The 16,189-nt window shown below is 33.0% G+C and overlaps 1 protein-coding gene across 6 annotated transcripts in view; it reads right to left on the bottom strand.

Moving 5' to 3' along the window:
• The window catches only part of LOC133178950 (uncharacterized), a 50,339-nt gene that overhangs the window by 17,077 nt on the left and 17,073 nt on the right, over nt 1–16,189 (bottom strand). For 5 of the 6 annotated variants that reach the window (XM_061313600.1, XM_061313601.1, XM_061313602.1 and 2 more), the window contains exons 26-37: nt 15,527–15,586; nt 15,282–15,371; nt 15,085–15,182; nt 14,707–14,766; nt 12,291–12,465; nt 10,469–10,510; nt 8,934–9,082; nt 8,436–8,632; nt 7,789–7,966; nt 6,501–6,758; nt 4,844–4,973; nt 3,234–3,291 (exon numbers count right to left, since the gene is read on the bottom strand). In XM_061313600.1, the coding sequence (XP_061169584.1) occupies nt 3,234–3,291; nt 4,844–4,973; nt 6,501–6,758; nt 7,789–7,966; nt 8,436–8,632; nt 8,934–9,082; nt 10,469–10,510; nt 12,291–12,465; nt 14,707–14,766; nt 15,085–15,182; nt 15,282–15,371; nt 15,527–15,586 (1,495 nt within the window). The remainder of the gene's footprint in view (nt 1–3,233; nt 3,292–4,843; nt 4,974–6,500; nt 6,759–7,788; nt 7,967–8,435; nt 8,633–8,933; nt 9,083–10,468; nt 10,511–12,290; nt 12,466–14,706; nt 14,767–15,084; nt 15,183–15,281; nt 15,372–15,526; nt 15,587–16,189) is intronic. The other variant, XM_061313605.1, reaches the window with a different exon arrangement.

Below are 16,189 nucleotides of genomic sequence, written 5' to 3'. Positions count from 1 at the left end.
TAGACATTACAAAATATACACACAATCTTTAACAGAGCTTTGACTCAGACTCATTTCATATCAAGATATTGTACTATTTAGATTTCTTAGGATTTTTGCATTCCTTCAAAATAGTTGCATGCCATTCACATTATCACAGTTGTGCAACTTCATTACATGAGACAGTCTTGGATTAAAGCCGTAAAGTACGGGAAAAAAGTAACATTAAATTAATTATGACATCATAATTGATCTAGCATTAAAAAGACAGACTAAACTCATTTACTCGATATGACGTCATACAACGTAGGTTCTACGTTAAATCATGAATTGCACAGCTCCTTGGTTAAAAAGTACTCAGTGTAGCTAGATTTAAAGTGTTTAAAATATAAATGGGAATCTTCTCATAAGAATGCTAAATAAAGTATCAAAGACTGTCTATGGGTTAATTAAAAGACTTACCTATAATTTAAATACACAAAAAAATACACCACATTACTCTATGTAAAAATTGATTTTAAAAAAAAATCATGTTTCACATCCCACATAGAGGTTCCTAAATAATTTTAGGAGTACAACACATTTGCAACCCTTGCCAATAAAACTTACATTTTAACAAAAAACACAGGTAAATATTCCTCCTCCTCCTCCTTACTTTCCATCCTTCACACCTGTCTAATTCCTCACAAAATTCCCAATCATCACCCTTGATAGATCAGTCATTTACCATCAGACTAACAAATCCCTCACTTTAAATCCAAGCACTTTGAAGACATTGTCAATCGGAGTAATATGTCAGTGTAAATACGTAATAGGGGCCATTCGTGGGGTGGGCTCTGGTCTGATATGTGTAATGTTACAAAGGAGATATAGGATTTAGTCCTATTTTTAAAGATAGCATCAAGATTTTTTTTTTCTCAATGGCTTTAAGTTCCAGAGAAAATAAGAGTGAAATAAATACTTTTATCAGATTTTAAGAAACTACCTGTCCTAAAAATTTACTCAAAAACATTAAAAGCAGGTTTATAAAAATACTTAAAATACTTTTTTTAGTCCATCAATCTCTCTAAATCCTGTTACATACACAGAAACAAATACATGTGACAATCTAACAGCCATTATATTGATATTGTGTCAAATTTCTAACAGTTGGGATAATCCTTTAAATTTATTCCCCAAATCCTTGGCACACTTCTGCCTGAGCAACAAAGGGAAGGTGAAGGGGCGTCACTTTAAACAGCTGATCTTCCTCGATTTATTGTCCTTCAAACCTCTAATTGAAGGATATCATCAGCAAGGACAATATTCCAAAGCCTACTATTATATTATTTGCAAAATCATTACGCATAAATGCTGATAAAAATTATTCATAAAAAAAAAACCTTATTAGAATTCAGCTGAAGTTAGTACTTATTTGTAGCTAAAATATTAGATTTTTTGGTTTACATAACTCTGAAGTTTTGTAAATAATTCTTATTGTGATGCTGACAATGTCTGATCTAGAATCATTTTAAAATGTTACAAAGATTCAATTTTGAATTTGAATTGTGTAATTTGCCTGTTATGTAAAGACAAAGTCAACCAAAACAATGCTCGCTTCCTCTTGACAAAACCCTTTAACATGAGAATTACACTATACAGGGTACATACTTATATTTGTGGGTAATTTGCCTGGACAAACAAATCCGACCAGTTCAATGGCATTAAAATATCTTTACCATTGATAATCTTGAATGATTGTTAAATATTTTTGTGTCAATTAAAAATAATTATTTTTTTCAATAAAAATTAGAGGTTTTAATGAATTACCTCAACAAAAATAAACTTTTAACAATTGCTATATACTTACAGACTGAATACGGGGCCAGTGTTTATCAATGATCTGTAGATTTTTGATTATTACAATGACTTGATGAGGGCTATGAGGACATTTAATAAGAACAATGAAAGCAAAAATAGTTTAGAAATGTTCATTGTGATTTTAAATTCTGGGTCTCTCAAGTGAATTGCATAGTCTTTATCTGTTATCTTCAACAAAACATTTAGATATAGATTGGTTTCACATTACCAAAGTTAATGCCAAAAATGTAGGTAACCTAGCTTGGTCTTCTGACAATTTTTTTTCCTTCAAACAATATAATATCACTTTGGCAAATTTTAAACAACATTACATAATTAATGAGTAAATAAAAACACTTACATTTGAATTTTACTTTATCCTTTAATTTAAAAAAGAATAATACTAGAAATATGTCCATAGGACGTGAATGCCCCGCCGAGGGTATATTAGTAATGCAACATGAAAATTTGTATTAGTGTATGAAATTTGATGAGAATATCTTGAATAGTTTCTTTAAAATTGAAATTGAAATCTAAAAAGTTAGATACAGATGATAAATTCTCACCAAATTATGTATAAGTGCATAAGCTTACATAAATATATCTTAAATGGTTTCTTTAAAATTAAGCAAAATGCAAATTTAAGAAAAGTGAGGTCAAGGTCACAGGAAAGTTAAAGGTCAAAAGTTTCTGATGCAGTTGAATAGTTCTCACAAATAAGTATCAACATATTAAGTTTGATAAAAATATTTTGAATGCTTTATTTAAAACTGAGCTAAATACTAATTTTAAATAAATGAAGTTAAGGTCAAAGGAAAGGTCAAGGTCAAAAAATGTTGATGCAGTTAAAAAGGTTACATCAGTATGTATTAGCATATATAGTTTGATAAAAATATTATTAATGGTTTCTTTAAAATTGTGTTAAACACAGAAAAGTGAGGTCAAGGTCAAAGGAAAGGTCAAAGTAAAAAAATATATATGCAGTTGAATAGCTTACATCAGTATGTATCAGCTTATGAAGTTTGACACTAATTTAAGAAAAGTGAGGTCAAGGTCAAAGGAAAGGTCAAGGTAAAAAATATTGATGCAGTTGAATAACTCTCATCAGTATGTATCAGCATATGAAGTTTGATAAAAATATTTTGAATGATTTCATTAAAACTGAGCTAAACACTAATTTAAGAAAAGTGAGGTCAAGGTCAAAGGAAAGGTCAAGGTCAAAAAATATCAATGCAGTTGAATAGCTCTCATCAGTATGTATCAACATATGAAGTTTGATTGACTGCATAGAATTTTAAAAATGTAGCAAGTGGTTTATCTGTGAATAGCTGTGCATAGATAGCTCTAGTTTTCTAAGTTTTAACCCTCTGGTTAAACCAAAAGACCAGTAAGTTATGAGTTGTATCAATACTCACTCAAGTTCATTCCTGAAATCCATTCTAGTTCTGGTTGTGGTTCCTGGGGTCCAACCACCTACAATACACATCAAAATAAATACATGTGTAATATTAAAAGTATTAAACAAAAAAATCTTTTGCTAATAATGGAAATACAAATTGATCTTTGATCTGAGAGGTAAGATCATTAATATAAAGGATTTTAGTCATTTTGTGTGTTTCTTTTTTTAAAATTGTGATTTAATGTGAATACCTAAGACAATTAATTAATTAGTAACAATGAAAGCAAAATTCCAGACTCTCGATAAGAAAGAGGCACTTAATGGCACTAAGGATTAACAAAAGGTGTCTCCTGGCTAACAGCATGCAAGTTTATACACAAACAAAATAAATCAACAACCAAAGTTACTGATTTTAAATGAAGAGTAACATCAGAAAAAATAAACAACTGTGTTAGAAAGCAGCAAAATTACACTGATGTCAAATCAGTATTGTTTTCTATAAAATTAAATGCAATATGGCACTGGACACCTGGTCAACGGTAAGTTAGATACAAAGGCAGAAGCTTCCAACAATGTAACAATTTCTAGGTCCATGCACCACTGGTAGAATGACTAGAATTATCACATGCAGCAGGTTACTTGTTAAAAAAAGCCCAATCCTGCATGAAAAGGCATCTGTCAGAAGCAAAACCTCACAACACTATAAATTGAATACCAGGGTCCTTTCCTTTCTGATCATCAGCTGATTTTTCCTTTTTCTGCAGATTCGTGTCTTTCATGTTAGTCAATTCTACACTTTTTTCCACTTGAACTCCCTGTTCTTGGGTGCTCACAACATTCTCCAAATTCTGCCACCCCTTACTATCAATCAGTTTACCCTGTGGTGGGGAATTACCTTCCCACCTCCACGTATGACACTCCTGCCTCCATGTTTGATCCTCCTGTGTCCCCATTCGCCCCTCCTGAGTCTCAGGCTGAGTCAAACCAGATAGGTCACTATCAAACTCTAAGTCACTAAGATGGAAGTCTGGATTCTCCCTCAGTATCTGTTCTATAACAGACATTTGTTTGGCATAGTTCTCATTGCCTGGATGATGTATGTGGGAGAACATGCCTTTAGGATCCGTGTCTTGTAGCAGCTGACTGAGTTTTTCTGGGATCCTCAGGACCTGATTTCCTACACACAGTTCAATACCACCTTGCAGGTGCCCCATGGGTTGTTCCTGGGAGGGATTTGTATTCTCCTCAATTTCAGATATATCACTGAGGGAATCCTCCTCAGCCTCACTTTGAAAGCTTAGAAAACTTAGCCTCTCCTCCTCTAATACTGTAATCATAGTTATCAACATACACATACCTCACTTATCCTGATGCAAAAAAAGCTCACATCTGACTGACAGAAATTCATTCATGTCTATCTAAAATCCCAATTTTCATACCTGCATTTTTCATATGAGACTTAATAAGACATATAGGACTCTTACTAAGCACTGTTTTTTCAAAGTCTTACTCAAAATTTGCTTTAAAAGATGTGATAACATAAAGGATACTACCGCGCAGTAAGTAAAACATGACAAAATGTGAAGAGTTGTCTTTCTTGTTAAGCACTGATAAACATAAACTTACGAGATCTATCTGATATAAAGGACAACTCTTTGAGTCGATTGGAAGCTCTGCTGACAGATTCTGATAAGTATAATGACTCAGGCTTCCATCTTTTGTCTCTGCCACCCCAGGCCTTCTCTATATCATTCAGCTGTACAAGAAAAATTAAAATAACATATCAGTTGAGACATTTCAACCAGAATATCTCCCTTAAATCTTCTACAGATTACCTACAGATGCTGTTGATATGTTGGTATTAAGCAGAATTTTAAAAAATATTTTACAAGAATACATGTGTATTACATGTATCATTCAAATTTAACTGTGTTGATACAGTTCCTCATATTCAGACTTGGAAATAATAAATGCCAAACACTCTTTAAAAGAAATTCAATAAATGACTCCCCTTTCCATGATACCTCCTTTTCTTTAGGAAAATAATCTTTTACATTAACTTTTAAGGATATTTGATCCTCAGCCAGAAAGGATAACTCTTAAAATTATTATTTTAATTTTCTTTAAAAATCTTGAAAGTAAACTTGAAATTGAAATCGTTTTATGGAACAATTTACATTTCAAGCATCTCAATATGATTCATGGTACTTTCAGGTCTTCAAAACTGTATTGTAAAAAGTTCACATTTGTACCCCATAAAAGTACAAAAGAAATATATTTTTAGAGAAATCAAATTTCCTTTTATCTAGCCTTAAATACCATTATGTTTATTAGCATGATATGAAATTAGAAGTCATCTGTGATGTCTTCCAGTGATAACACTAGCCTTTTGCAATACAAGTATGTGTTATATAACAGTTAAAGAAAACACAAGAACTAAAATTTCTTTTAAGTATAAAAAAACATGCAATTGTTTCCTGAATGCCTGGATACCTATAGTTTTTTTTAATTCTAAAATGTATATTTTGATCAATATGCAATTAGAAAATGCATAGCTAGTATTTTCATTCATGTTTCCTAAAAATATATTTGAGATTTGATAATTTTCCCTAGTATATAATATGATTAACTGTAATGATGAATAATGATGAAAGAAATACATGGGTAAAAACACATTACTTTGTGAATTAATTCAGAAACACTTTTGTAAGCATTTTTAATTACTTGACTGCTGATTTTCAGAACCTGAGGATTGGACTACCTTACCGTTTATACTCGCCTATAAGTTGGTTTTTTGGGAGTTAAATTTTGGTCTCCAACTCTATGTCCGACTTATAGGTGATTCATAAAAAGATTGGTTTTGGACGGAAAAATGTAGTGTTTCATAAACATTTCCGACGATTATCGTTGAATAAAGTATGGATATTTTATATCATTTATGTATTCTTAGACTATGCATAAAGTACAAGTATTAACTTATTTTAATGATTTTATTTTTTTTTCTTCAAAAATTGCATTACTTATTTTTTTCAATGATTTAAAATTGAATATCGGCTTATTTTCGATACATATTAATTAAAAAACCAGGTTAAAACATCAGAGCATTGATTTGAAATCGTCAGCTGATTCTAGCAAAAAGTTATACCGACTTATAAGCGGGACAACGGCAAATAACTCCAAAATAACCTAAAAAAATTACAACCGACTTATAGGCGGACCGACTTATAGGCGAGTATATACGGTAATTAAATAATTTCTGATATCCAAAGTCTGTTTCACTCACCTGCAGATCATCTTCCACATCATACATGGCTGGACTCTGCATATCATCCATCCAGTCCCCGATCCAATCTGTGAAGCTGTCCGGTCTGTAAGGGACGTCCAGCCTCATGGCAAGGGCCTTCAGAGCCTCCTCCTCATCCTCCTTGCTGTTGTACGTCTTCTGTAGCCCCATCTCCTCCATCAAGTTCCACAACTCTGTCTTATTCGTCACTCCTGTTAGGGCGGCTAAGGCTTCTGCGGCTTCCTCTCGGATGTCAGTCTGCGGTCGGATACAGGAAAATGTCTCAGATAATTCAAACACATAGAAATTTAGAAAGTTTACAAGATTTTAGATTTTTAAACCAAATGTATAAAAATCGAATCTTACCTGAATAAGATTTAAATACTGATTTATAGTAAATCACATATTACCACTTATATATGTAACAGAAATGAATTAACATTCACAAGTTTCTGAGCATTTGATATTATCTTAAACAGACAAGACATCTACAGTGGACTGTCTGATATTTCTCTCTGGCTATTGTCGTTGTGATCATCCGTAAAATAAATCACCTAAGAATTATTTTAAATCCGTAAGATATTGAAACATAAAAAAAATGTTGTTTACCAATGGTTTTATTACATCGATTCATCTCTTCAATGTACTGTTAACCAATAAATGATGAAAATTAATGTATTCTTTAAGTATTTAAATATACTAAATGTGAAGGATTTTGACAAATGGTTTTAATATTTTAACTAATAAAGATTTTACTTCAATTTAAGAAAAAACATTTATCAAAAAACACCATGAAAACTGACTCTAACAAAAGATTTTTTGAATCTTGAAGAGGTCTTAAAATTCTATCCTCTGAATTGAAGGTTTTCTATTCTAAGTGGTTAAATGTGAAGACAAAGGCAATAAAAAAAACACTTACAGTTGAAGATAAATAGTATTACACACAGTTTTTCCAATGACTTATAAAGTTCTATACAGAAATAAAATTTTAAGCTTTATACCATGAATCTGTCCCAATATTGATTTTGACCTGATAATTCTAAAGCCTGTTGTTATTAAAGTTGGGATTACTGAATTAGAGCCCAGACCACAGTTTTTCAAGCACAATGTCTTCTCATCTAAGATACAATCAGCTCTACCTCTACTATTTCAAAGATGCATAATGATTTCTCTGTCAAAAATCCAATATCTTCATTGATTATACTGATTACATTGGAAGAGGAGGAATTACATATTGATTTACAAAATTCGTTTAAGTCTGTCCTTTAGGTAAACTGTAGTTAATTACCGAACTATCGATGAGTCGGGGTAGAATGGTAGCTACGACATCTTGACGACTCTTGCCGATGACGGAGAGAGCAGACAGGCCATTTTTCCTGATGGATGTTTGAATGTTCCCTGACGTCAGCTGATTGGACAACTTATTAATGATCCTATCTAGGTACACATCGGATATACCAACATCTCTGAAAATAAGGAAAATGTTATATTACTTTTCTAAAAAAAAAAAGAAAGAAAAAAAAAAAGAAAACTTTTTTTTTAGGATCTTACATCTTTACTGTCATTTTGTCTATAAAATATAACATGAGAAAATAGTGACCTAAATAGATATCATGAAAATCCACTACCCTTTTCAATTTTAAAAAGTAAACAAAATTTCAGTATAATACACTGAACTTTTCAGGAATTAAAATGAAAGTTAAAGTTGGTAAGAAACACTAGCCTTCTTTCTAATTTCACCTTTCTGAGATAAATTTCACCCATCCATGATTCAGTTTTTCACCCAAACCATATTCCACTTTTAAAATTTTCAAATGGAATAGCTAATCAAATGTAACCTGAAGCCATTTCAATAAAAAATCTCAGATTAATAAAAACAGCCAAAGTTTACTGCACTTATCTTACATGTTTTTTTCTTGTACAGTTTATACTTACTCGTGGATTTCTAAGATGTAGTTACAGACTTTTCCATGTAGATCCGCATCATCTGTGTCCAGCATGGTCAGCAGCTGCTGGAGGACCGACTCGTATGACGGTGTCCCCTTCAGGTCACGGAAGAAGTCCTCCTTCATCAGTTTGTGCATGACCTCCATATCATTCACCTGTATCGCCTTCTTCCTGCTTTCCTTTTCCTGTAATAATTCTCACTGATTTATTTGAATGTTTTAATAATATAATGAACATTTATCTACTAAACCCCATGGCATCTATAGCATATGATATCATAAACTGCATGGAGCAAAAGCTCGTTGTAGACCTAGATTTGCTGTTCATATTATTATTTAATGCAGAGATTTTATCAAGGAAAGAACATTCTATACACACAGACATGCTCTTGAAAACAACTATTTCTGATCATTAACGATGATATGTAGAAGTTAGACTTAAAAACTACAGGGTACAGGTACTAATTTAAATTTGAATAATACTCACCTTAAATCTGACATCGGTGGAATCTTCATCAACTACCATGTTTGACAGTCTGAATGACTTGGTTCTCTCTCGACTCCCTGGACCACCTGATTTAGGGTGTGGTCCTCTCACATCAAAAACATTTCCAAACTCAAATGCCTTAGACTTCACTGAAAAACATACAAATTCAGACAAAATTTTATAAAAGCATGTTGTTTTTTTTGAATGAATTGCATTTATTTAAAAAAGGACAGATTTTTTCTTTATATTTTTTATGATGCTGCTGAATAAATGCCAATTTAAATTTTGTTTTACATTTTTTTCCATCAAAACAAAGTTTGTGAACCGATTTAACAAATTAATTAAAAGTTTAGTGATTTGCAACATGTAGCTCTGTGTGGAAAAGCTTCATATACAGAAAATCAAAAGATTGACACACTGCTGTGGAACAACCTAAGCAATACAAATATGGCATGCAAAGCACAATAAAGAGCAATAAAAGTGTGTGTATTTAAAATAATTTTAAAATATGCAAATTCTTTATCTTTAAATAACTTGGGAAATATTTTTAAAAATATTTTTTTGAAATTGCCTATCTTAGATTTTGTCATCCAAAAAAAAGTGTGATGTGAAGTGAAATGATCTCCTAAGAACAAGTGTATGACAAAGTCCAGTGATGCTTTTGTGTTAAAAACAAGAGGCCCATGGGCCACAATGCTCACATGAACCACTATGGCCCTGCTGTTCTTCATTAGCAGATTACTTCCCCCATATATTCCTATATGTAAAACTTGATCACCAATCGCCCCCCCCCCCTTCTCCTGGGTCATAAATTTGAACAAACTTGAATCTACACCACCTGTTGATCGTTTCCATATAAATATGACTAATCATGGTTTTGCTTTTCTTGAGATTTTTAAAGGATTTTTCTATGTATTCGTAAGTAAAATTCTGATTGGCCAAGCTTCCCCTGGGGGTCATGATTTGAACAAGCTTGAATTTACACTAGCTGAAAATGCTTTTATATAAATATGACTGACCATTCAGGGCTTTGCTGTTCTAGAGAAGTAGATTTTTAAAGATTCATCCTATATATTCCTATGTTTAATTTTGAATACCCATTGTGGCCCCACACTACCCCAGGGGTCTGTGACTGAACAAATTTGAATCTACACTATGTAATAAAGCTTTCACATATTTTCATATTTTCTGGCCCAGTAGTTCTCGAGAAGATTTTTGAAAGACGCCATTTAATTTTCACTAATTCTTGATTATCTCCCCTTGAAGGATATGGCCCTTCATATAGACAAGCTTGAATCCCCTTCAACCTAGGATGCTTTTTAGCAAGTTTGGTTGAAATTAACAGTTTTGAGAAGAAATCAAAACTGTTAAAAGTTTACAAAGGATGGACAGAGAAAATAACACCAAACAAAGTGTGATCAGAAAAGCTCACTTAAGCTTTCAGCTCAGGTGAGCTAAAAACTCAAAAACTAGCTTTATGCTGACAATATACAATACTACCAAAAACAATACACCAATAACAATCTTCAATTTACCAAAATGCTGATGTTGATGCTGGTGCTTGACAATGCTAGGCACTGTAGAAAAATAATTTGCTAATACATGTACAATTCAGAATTTTTTATGATAGACATATTTTACACATGTATACATTTCTGCAATGTTGAAGGAATTCCAACTCATTCTCTTTTTGTCAAAAGTGATGTCCAGAACTCAATGTAATAGTAAGTTGCTCTTATGACCACCAAGGAAGAACTTATATTTGTCAATCTATAGTGACCTTTTGTCAATTCATTTGGTCATTTTTTTAAAATTCAAACACATGAATTTATTCTTAGGTATTTTAGTATCAACAGTGAAATTAGACTGTTGATGATTTAAATTACTTATATTATTTATCGACCAGGGAAATGAATACATAGTATTTTCTAATAAAATGCACCCTAGGAGTGTGCGTCCCTAGATGCAACATTTATGCAATTTTGGTCTGATAGGGCTTGCAGTTACTTGGGAGTAGACTTATCTGAAAACTTAAAACTAGTCACTCATTCAGAAAATGTAAGTCAAATCCAGCATCCGAAGCAAGTTTTGAGATTGTTTGTCCCTTGATGCATCATCCATGCAAGTTTGGTTCAGATAGGCCTTATAGTTATTTGGAAATGAGATCGGCTCCAAAAACTTTAATCTGGTTACTCATCCGGAAAATGTAGGTCAGATCCAGCATCCAAAGCAAGTCCAGTAGTGTGCATCCTTAGATGTATCATCCATGCAAGTTTAGTCAATATAGGGCTTATAGTTACTTGGAAATGACATCTGCTCCAAAAACTTTAACCTGGTTACTCATCCGGAAAATGTAGGTCAGATCCACCATCCGAACAAGTCCAGTAGTGTACATCCTTATATGTATCATCCATGCAAGTTTGGTCAATATAGGGTTTATAGATACTTGGAAATGACATCTGCTCCAAAAATTTTAACCTGGTCACTCATCCCGAAAATATAGGTCAGATTCAGCATCTGAAGCAAGTCCAGTAGTGTGCATCCTTAAATGCATCATCCATGCAAGTTTGGTCAATATAGGGCTTTTAGTTACTTGGAAATGAGATCTGCTCCAAAAACCTTAAATTGGTCACTCATCCGGAAAATATAGGTCAGATCCAGCATCTGAAGCAAGGTCCAGTAGTGTGCATCCTTAGATGTATCATCCATGCAAGTTTGGTCAATATAGGGCTTATAGTTACTTGGAAATGAGATCTACTCCAAAAACCTTAACCTAGTCACTCATCCGGAAAATATAGGTCAGATCCAGCATCCGAAGCAAGTTCAGTAGTGTGCATCCTTAGATGTATCATCCATGCAAGTTTGGTCAATATAGGGCTTATAGTTACTTGGAAATGAGACCTGCTCCAAAAACTTTAACCTGCTCCAAAAACATTAACCTGGTCATTCTTTTGCTGAAATTGCAGCATCTAAGACCTTGACTGGTACAATGAAACACACTAGAAGCATCCTCCATGCATCTCTGACTAATATAGGCCATAGAAGTACTTGAAAAGAAAACTGCTCCAAAAACCTTAACCTGGGATGCCGACGCCGACACCGAGCGTATTACATAAGCTCCCCCAACTTCGTTGAGGTGAGCTAAATATAAATACATTTTTATGTAATAGGACTATTAATTTCTCATCAAAGGCATCATGACTTAATAACCAAACTTGAATCCACACTACATGAGGATGCAGAATACTAATTAAGACTAATGTGGCCTTGCTGTTCAGAGAAGGAAAATCCCCATATAATTCTAATATACTAAATATGTAATATAATGTATGAATATGTAACATTCTGACCACTTACATTCATATTTGGTTGGAGTGTTGGGTGTTGACCGGCGACTGGGAGGTTTGTACGCCCTTTTGGAAGATGTAGACGACAAATTGGATGTTGTCCTAACCATAGAAGTCATCTTTTTCCACGGAGACATAATGGATTTCTTTGTACTTGGCTCCGGTTCTCCCCAAACTAATGGCTTCTGCTCAGAAGGTTAAGCATACATTAATATACAAGTTATGAAGAATAGTCCTTATTTTTATTTGGAAGCCAGATTTTCTTTTCAACAAAACTTTTGTACACATGAAATTTATTGTAATAAAGAGTAATTATAAAAAACAAAAATTCATCAAGTTTTTTTTTTTTTTTTTTTTAAATAAAACTTTAGTTAATTAAACAATAATAATAATAATAATCAGATCTTATTTTAAAATGTTGAATACAAATATTTTAAATCAAGAATTAGTCCAGATTTATGCTATACAACAGAATAGAACAAGAATAGAAATCAAACTGTATGTAAGGAAGTAAGAGTTAGTTCCCTTATAACGCAACACATATGTAATAGCTAAGATATGGAGAAGCCCACAATAATTAGTTTTATGACAGTGTATGAGGTGAGATAAACATCATGCATGAAAAAGTTACCTTCTAATGAACATACATGTAATTATAAAACAATCAAGCTGAAATCAACAAATTAGAAATGAACAAACAGTTAGTTCACATGAAACATCACATTGCTCAGGTGCTTTGTAGGACACAACAGCAACAGTTCTATACAACACAGGCAACAGAAGCAGGCCAGCAAATGTGTGGTGGAACACAAGCAGGACAAGGTTCACCAGGTGAGTCAGAGCATAACTACCATATCTACCTGAAGCGGTTTGCCAGCAGCAAGCAGAGAGAACTGACTCCCTACCAGTGACTCGGCCATTTCTACCCCCGAGTCATCTTCCATTAAGTCATCAATGACTTCTTCCTCCTCATAATCATCAACATCACTCCCATCACTCCAATCATCTACTACCTTTTTCTTCACCTTCCGGCTTTTTTTGTTCCTCCCACGATTACTGGGACGTTCTACTATTGGTTCATCAGCCTCACTTTCATCATCTGACTCTCCTGCATCAAATCTGTACCTGCGTGCCAGCTAGAGAAACGAGCCAATCAAATTTGAACCTGCCTGTCAGCTACAGAAAGAAACCTATCAAATGTGTACCTGGAAGTTAACTACAGAAACAAAGCCAATCAATTCTGTACTTGCATGCCAGCTACAGAAACCAAGCTAAACTTAATATGTATCAACATGATGCTCAGAGACCACAAAGCTCACCAGAATCACTGCTTTTATTAAAACAAATTTACAGTACAGCACTGTAATTCTATTTGCATCTTAAAGCCTATGTAAAAATTCTGAAACTGACTTCTTCTATGAATTACTAATCCTAATGGGATCATCAGAGGAATATCAACACTGGAACACAGTTTGCTATCACTTTATGGGGCTAAATGCAGCCATTTGTAAAGAAACTTAGTCATCCACAAATTCTGATCAATCTTTAAGATAAAATAAAAAAAGTACAAGTATACATGTATTTAGCGAATCTTTTGAGAAACTCCTATCAAAAAATTATAACTGGATTAAATGTTGTGCTGGCCAATCTCATCCAAAACTTATTTGACCTTTTGAATTCTGCAGATAATATTTCAGGACTAAAGTAGGTACAACTGCACCAGTCCTTTAGAGCATACATATTACATTAATTTTATTCTATAGGTTCCATAACTTAAAACTTTATTACACTTTCATGTGATAGCTGGAGGCCTTCTTTTTAAATAAGAAAGTATAATCTTTGGTAGGATCGAGTTACAATTCTTGATGTTTGTAATTTCATTTTGAATCTGTAAGTCTCAGACGGAACATAAGTGACTTTAATGCCTCATATAAATCTATAGATCTTAAACAGAATCCTACAGGACTTTGATACCTTGCATAAATATCTCTGACACAATACTTTGTGCATTTGATACCTTTACATAAATCTCTCTGATGCAATATTAAATGACTTTGATACCTCATATAAATCTAGGTCTAGGTCTTGGTCTTAGACAGAATCCTACAGGACTTGGACATCTCATAAAAATCTGACACAATATAGATACCTCATATAAATCTCTCTGAAACAATATAGATACCTCATATAAATCTCTCTGACACAATATAGATACCTCATATAAATCTCTCTGACACAATATAGATACCTCATATAAATCTGACACAATATAGATACCTCATATAAATCTGACACAATATAGATAACTCATATAAATCTGACACAATATAGATACCTCATATAAATCTCTCTGACACAATATAGATACCTCATATAAATCTGACACAATATAGATACCTCATATAAATCTGACACAATATAGATACCTCATATAAATCCATAACTTCCTCTTCTTCAACTTCTTTCTTTGGCATCGGCTTTGGAACCTGCATGCAAGAAATCAGAAAGCTTGTCAAAAGAGTCTTGAACTTATATCATGGGGTTTATTGCTTTTTTTCGTGAAAGTTTTCCAAGAAATTGTAAACAGTTTTTCAATAAATTCTATTGTTATGACAAAACATTTTGTTTCATTCTCATCTCTGAAGTTTTCGTGCCCCTTCCTCAATATATACATGAGCATAACCTTCTACATGCTTGTTTTACTTTAAATCTTTCACATAATACCAAGTCAAAATGAATGACCCAAACCTGCTTACAAACATTAATTAAACCATCCTACAAATCCTCTTTAACATTTAACTTACCGGTTTTGGTCTCCAGACATCCTTTCGTTTCTGTGGCTGTGGTGGGGTGGGTGGACGATAACTTAGCTGTTTTCTGATCACCGAGTTTGGTATGTACCCTATTCAGTGAAATAACAAAGAGTTAAATGATGATCCCACATATTCTTAAGTTATTATTTCACATTAGACTTAGAATTCTAGTCTAGTATGTATCTTACCATCAAGTGCTATTATTGGTTTCCTCTTTAGGAGGGCCTGCTCAAAGGGAGACAGTAGATGGATGTTTGGAATGGAAGACATACTCTTTCCTGTAACACAACAAATCACATTTGATATTCAAATGCATGAAAGCTTCATCTTAAGCGGTATATTCACATTAGATAATTATATACTGGTATTCTTTTGAAAACATGCTTTTAGACCACATGAATTTTACGTGAACAAAGACAGATTTATTACTTACTTCTTTTCTCTTTTTTAGATTTCTTTGTTCGTGGTGTTTCTTCTATGTCTGATTCAAAGCCTGCAAAAAAAATTTAATCAAGCAAATACAAATTCTAATAGGTGCAAAAAAATGATGGTTTGCTAAGGAAGCAAAACAGAAAACAAACAAAAAAAAACAACCTAAAAACAGAAAAAGAACAAAAATTATGAAATGTATGACTATATGAGGGCATAATCCAAACAGACAGTTTTATGGGATATCTGGCCTATCTGAAAATGAAGTCAATACCCCATACAGTTTTAAAATTATGATCATGATAATAAGATTTGGTAAATGGAAAGAAAGGACAACATCCCAATGCCTCAATTTGTTAAATTGGACAGCAAAAATTAATGAGATAAAATATACGAGGGCTGTCCAAAAAGTTCATGGACACATATGCTATTTTTTTTTTCATTTACATTAACAACACTGCGAAGTGCATGTGATAACATTTAAAAATAGATCACTATTGAGTAAATATATAAAAATTAGAGCAATGCACAAAAAATTACAAACGTTATTGGCATAAACACTTTGTATATTCAAGACTCATGACCCAGTCTGACATTAAGCCAAACTCATAATCATTATTTTCATCACAAAACAAACTTAAGGTCTTCCACTTCTTGCAATGTTTAC

The sequence above is a fragment of the Saccostrea echinata genome, unplaced genomic scaffold (assembly GCF_033153115.1).
Source record: "Saccostrea echinata isolate AGI-Se365-2 ecotype Australia unplaced genomic scaffold, CSIRO_AGI_Sech_v1 ptg000004l, whole genome shotgun sequence".
Classification (NCBI taxonomy): Eukaryota; Metazoa; Mollusca; class Bivalvia; order Ostreida; family Ostreidae; genus Saccostrea; species Saccostrea echinata.
This window is presented reverse-complemented; position numbering and strand designations above follow the sequence as displayed.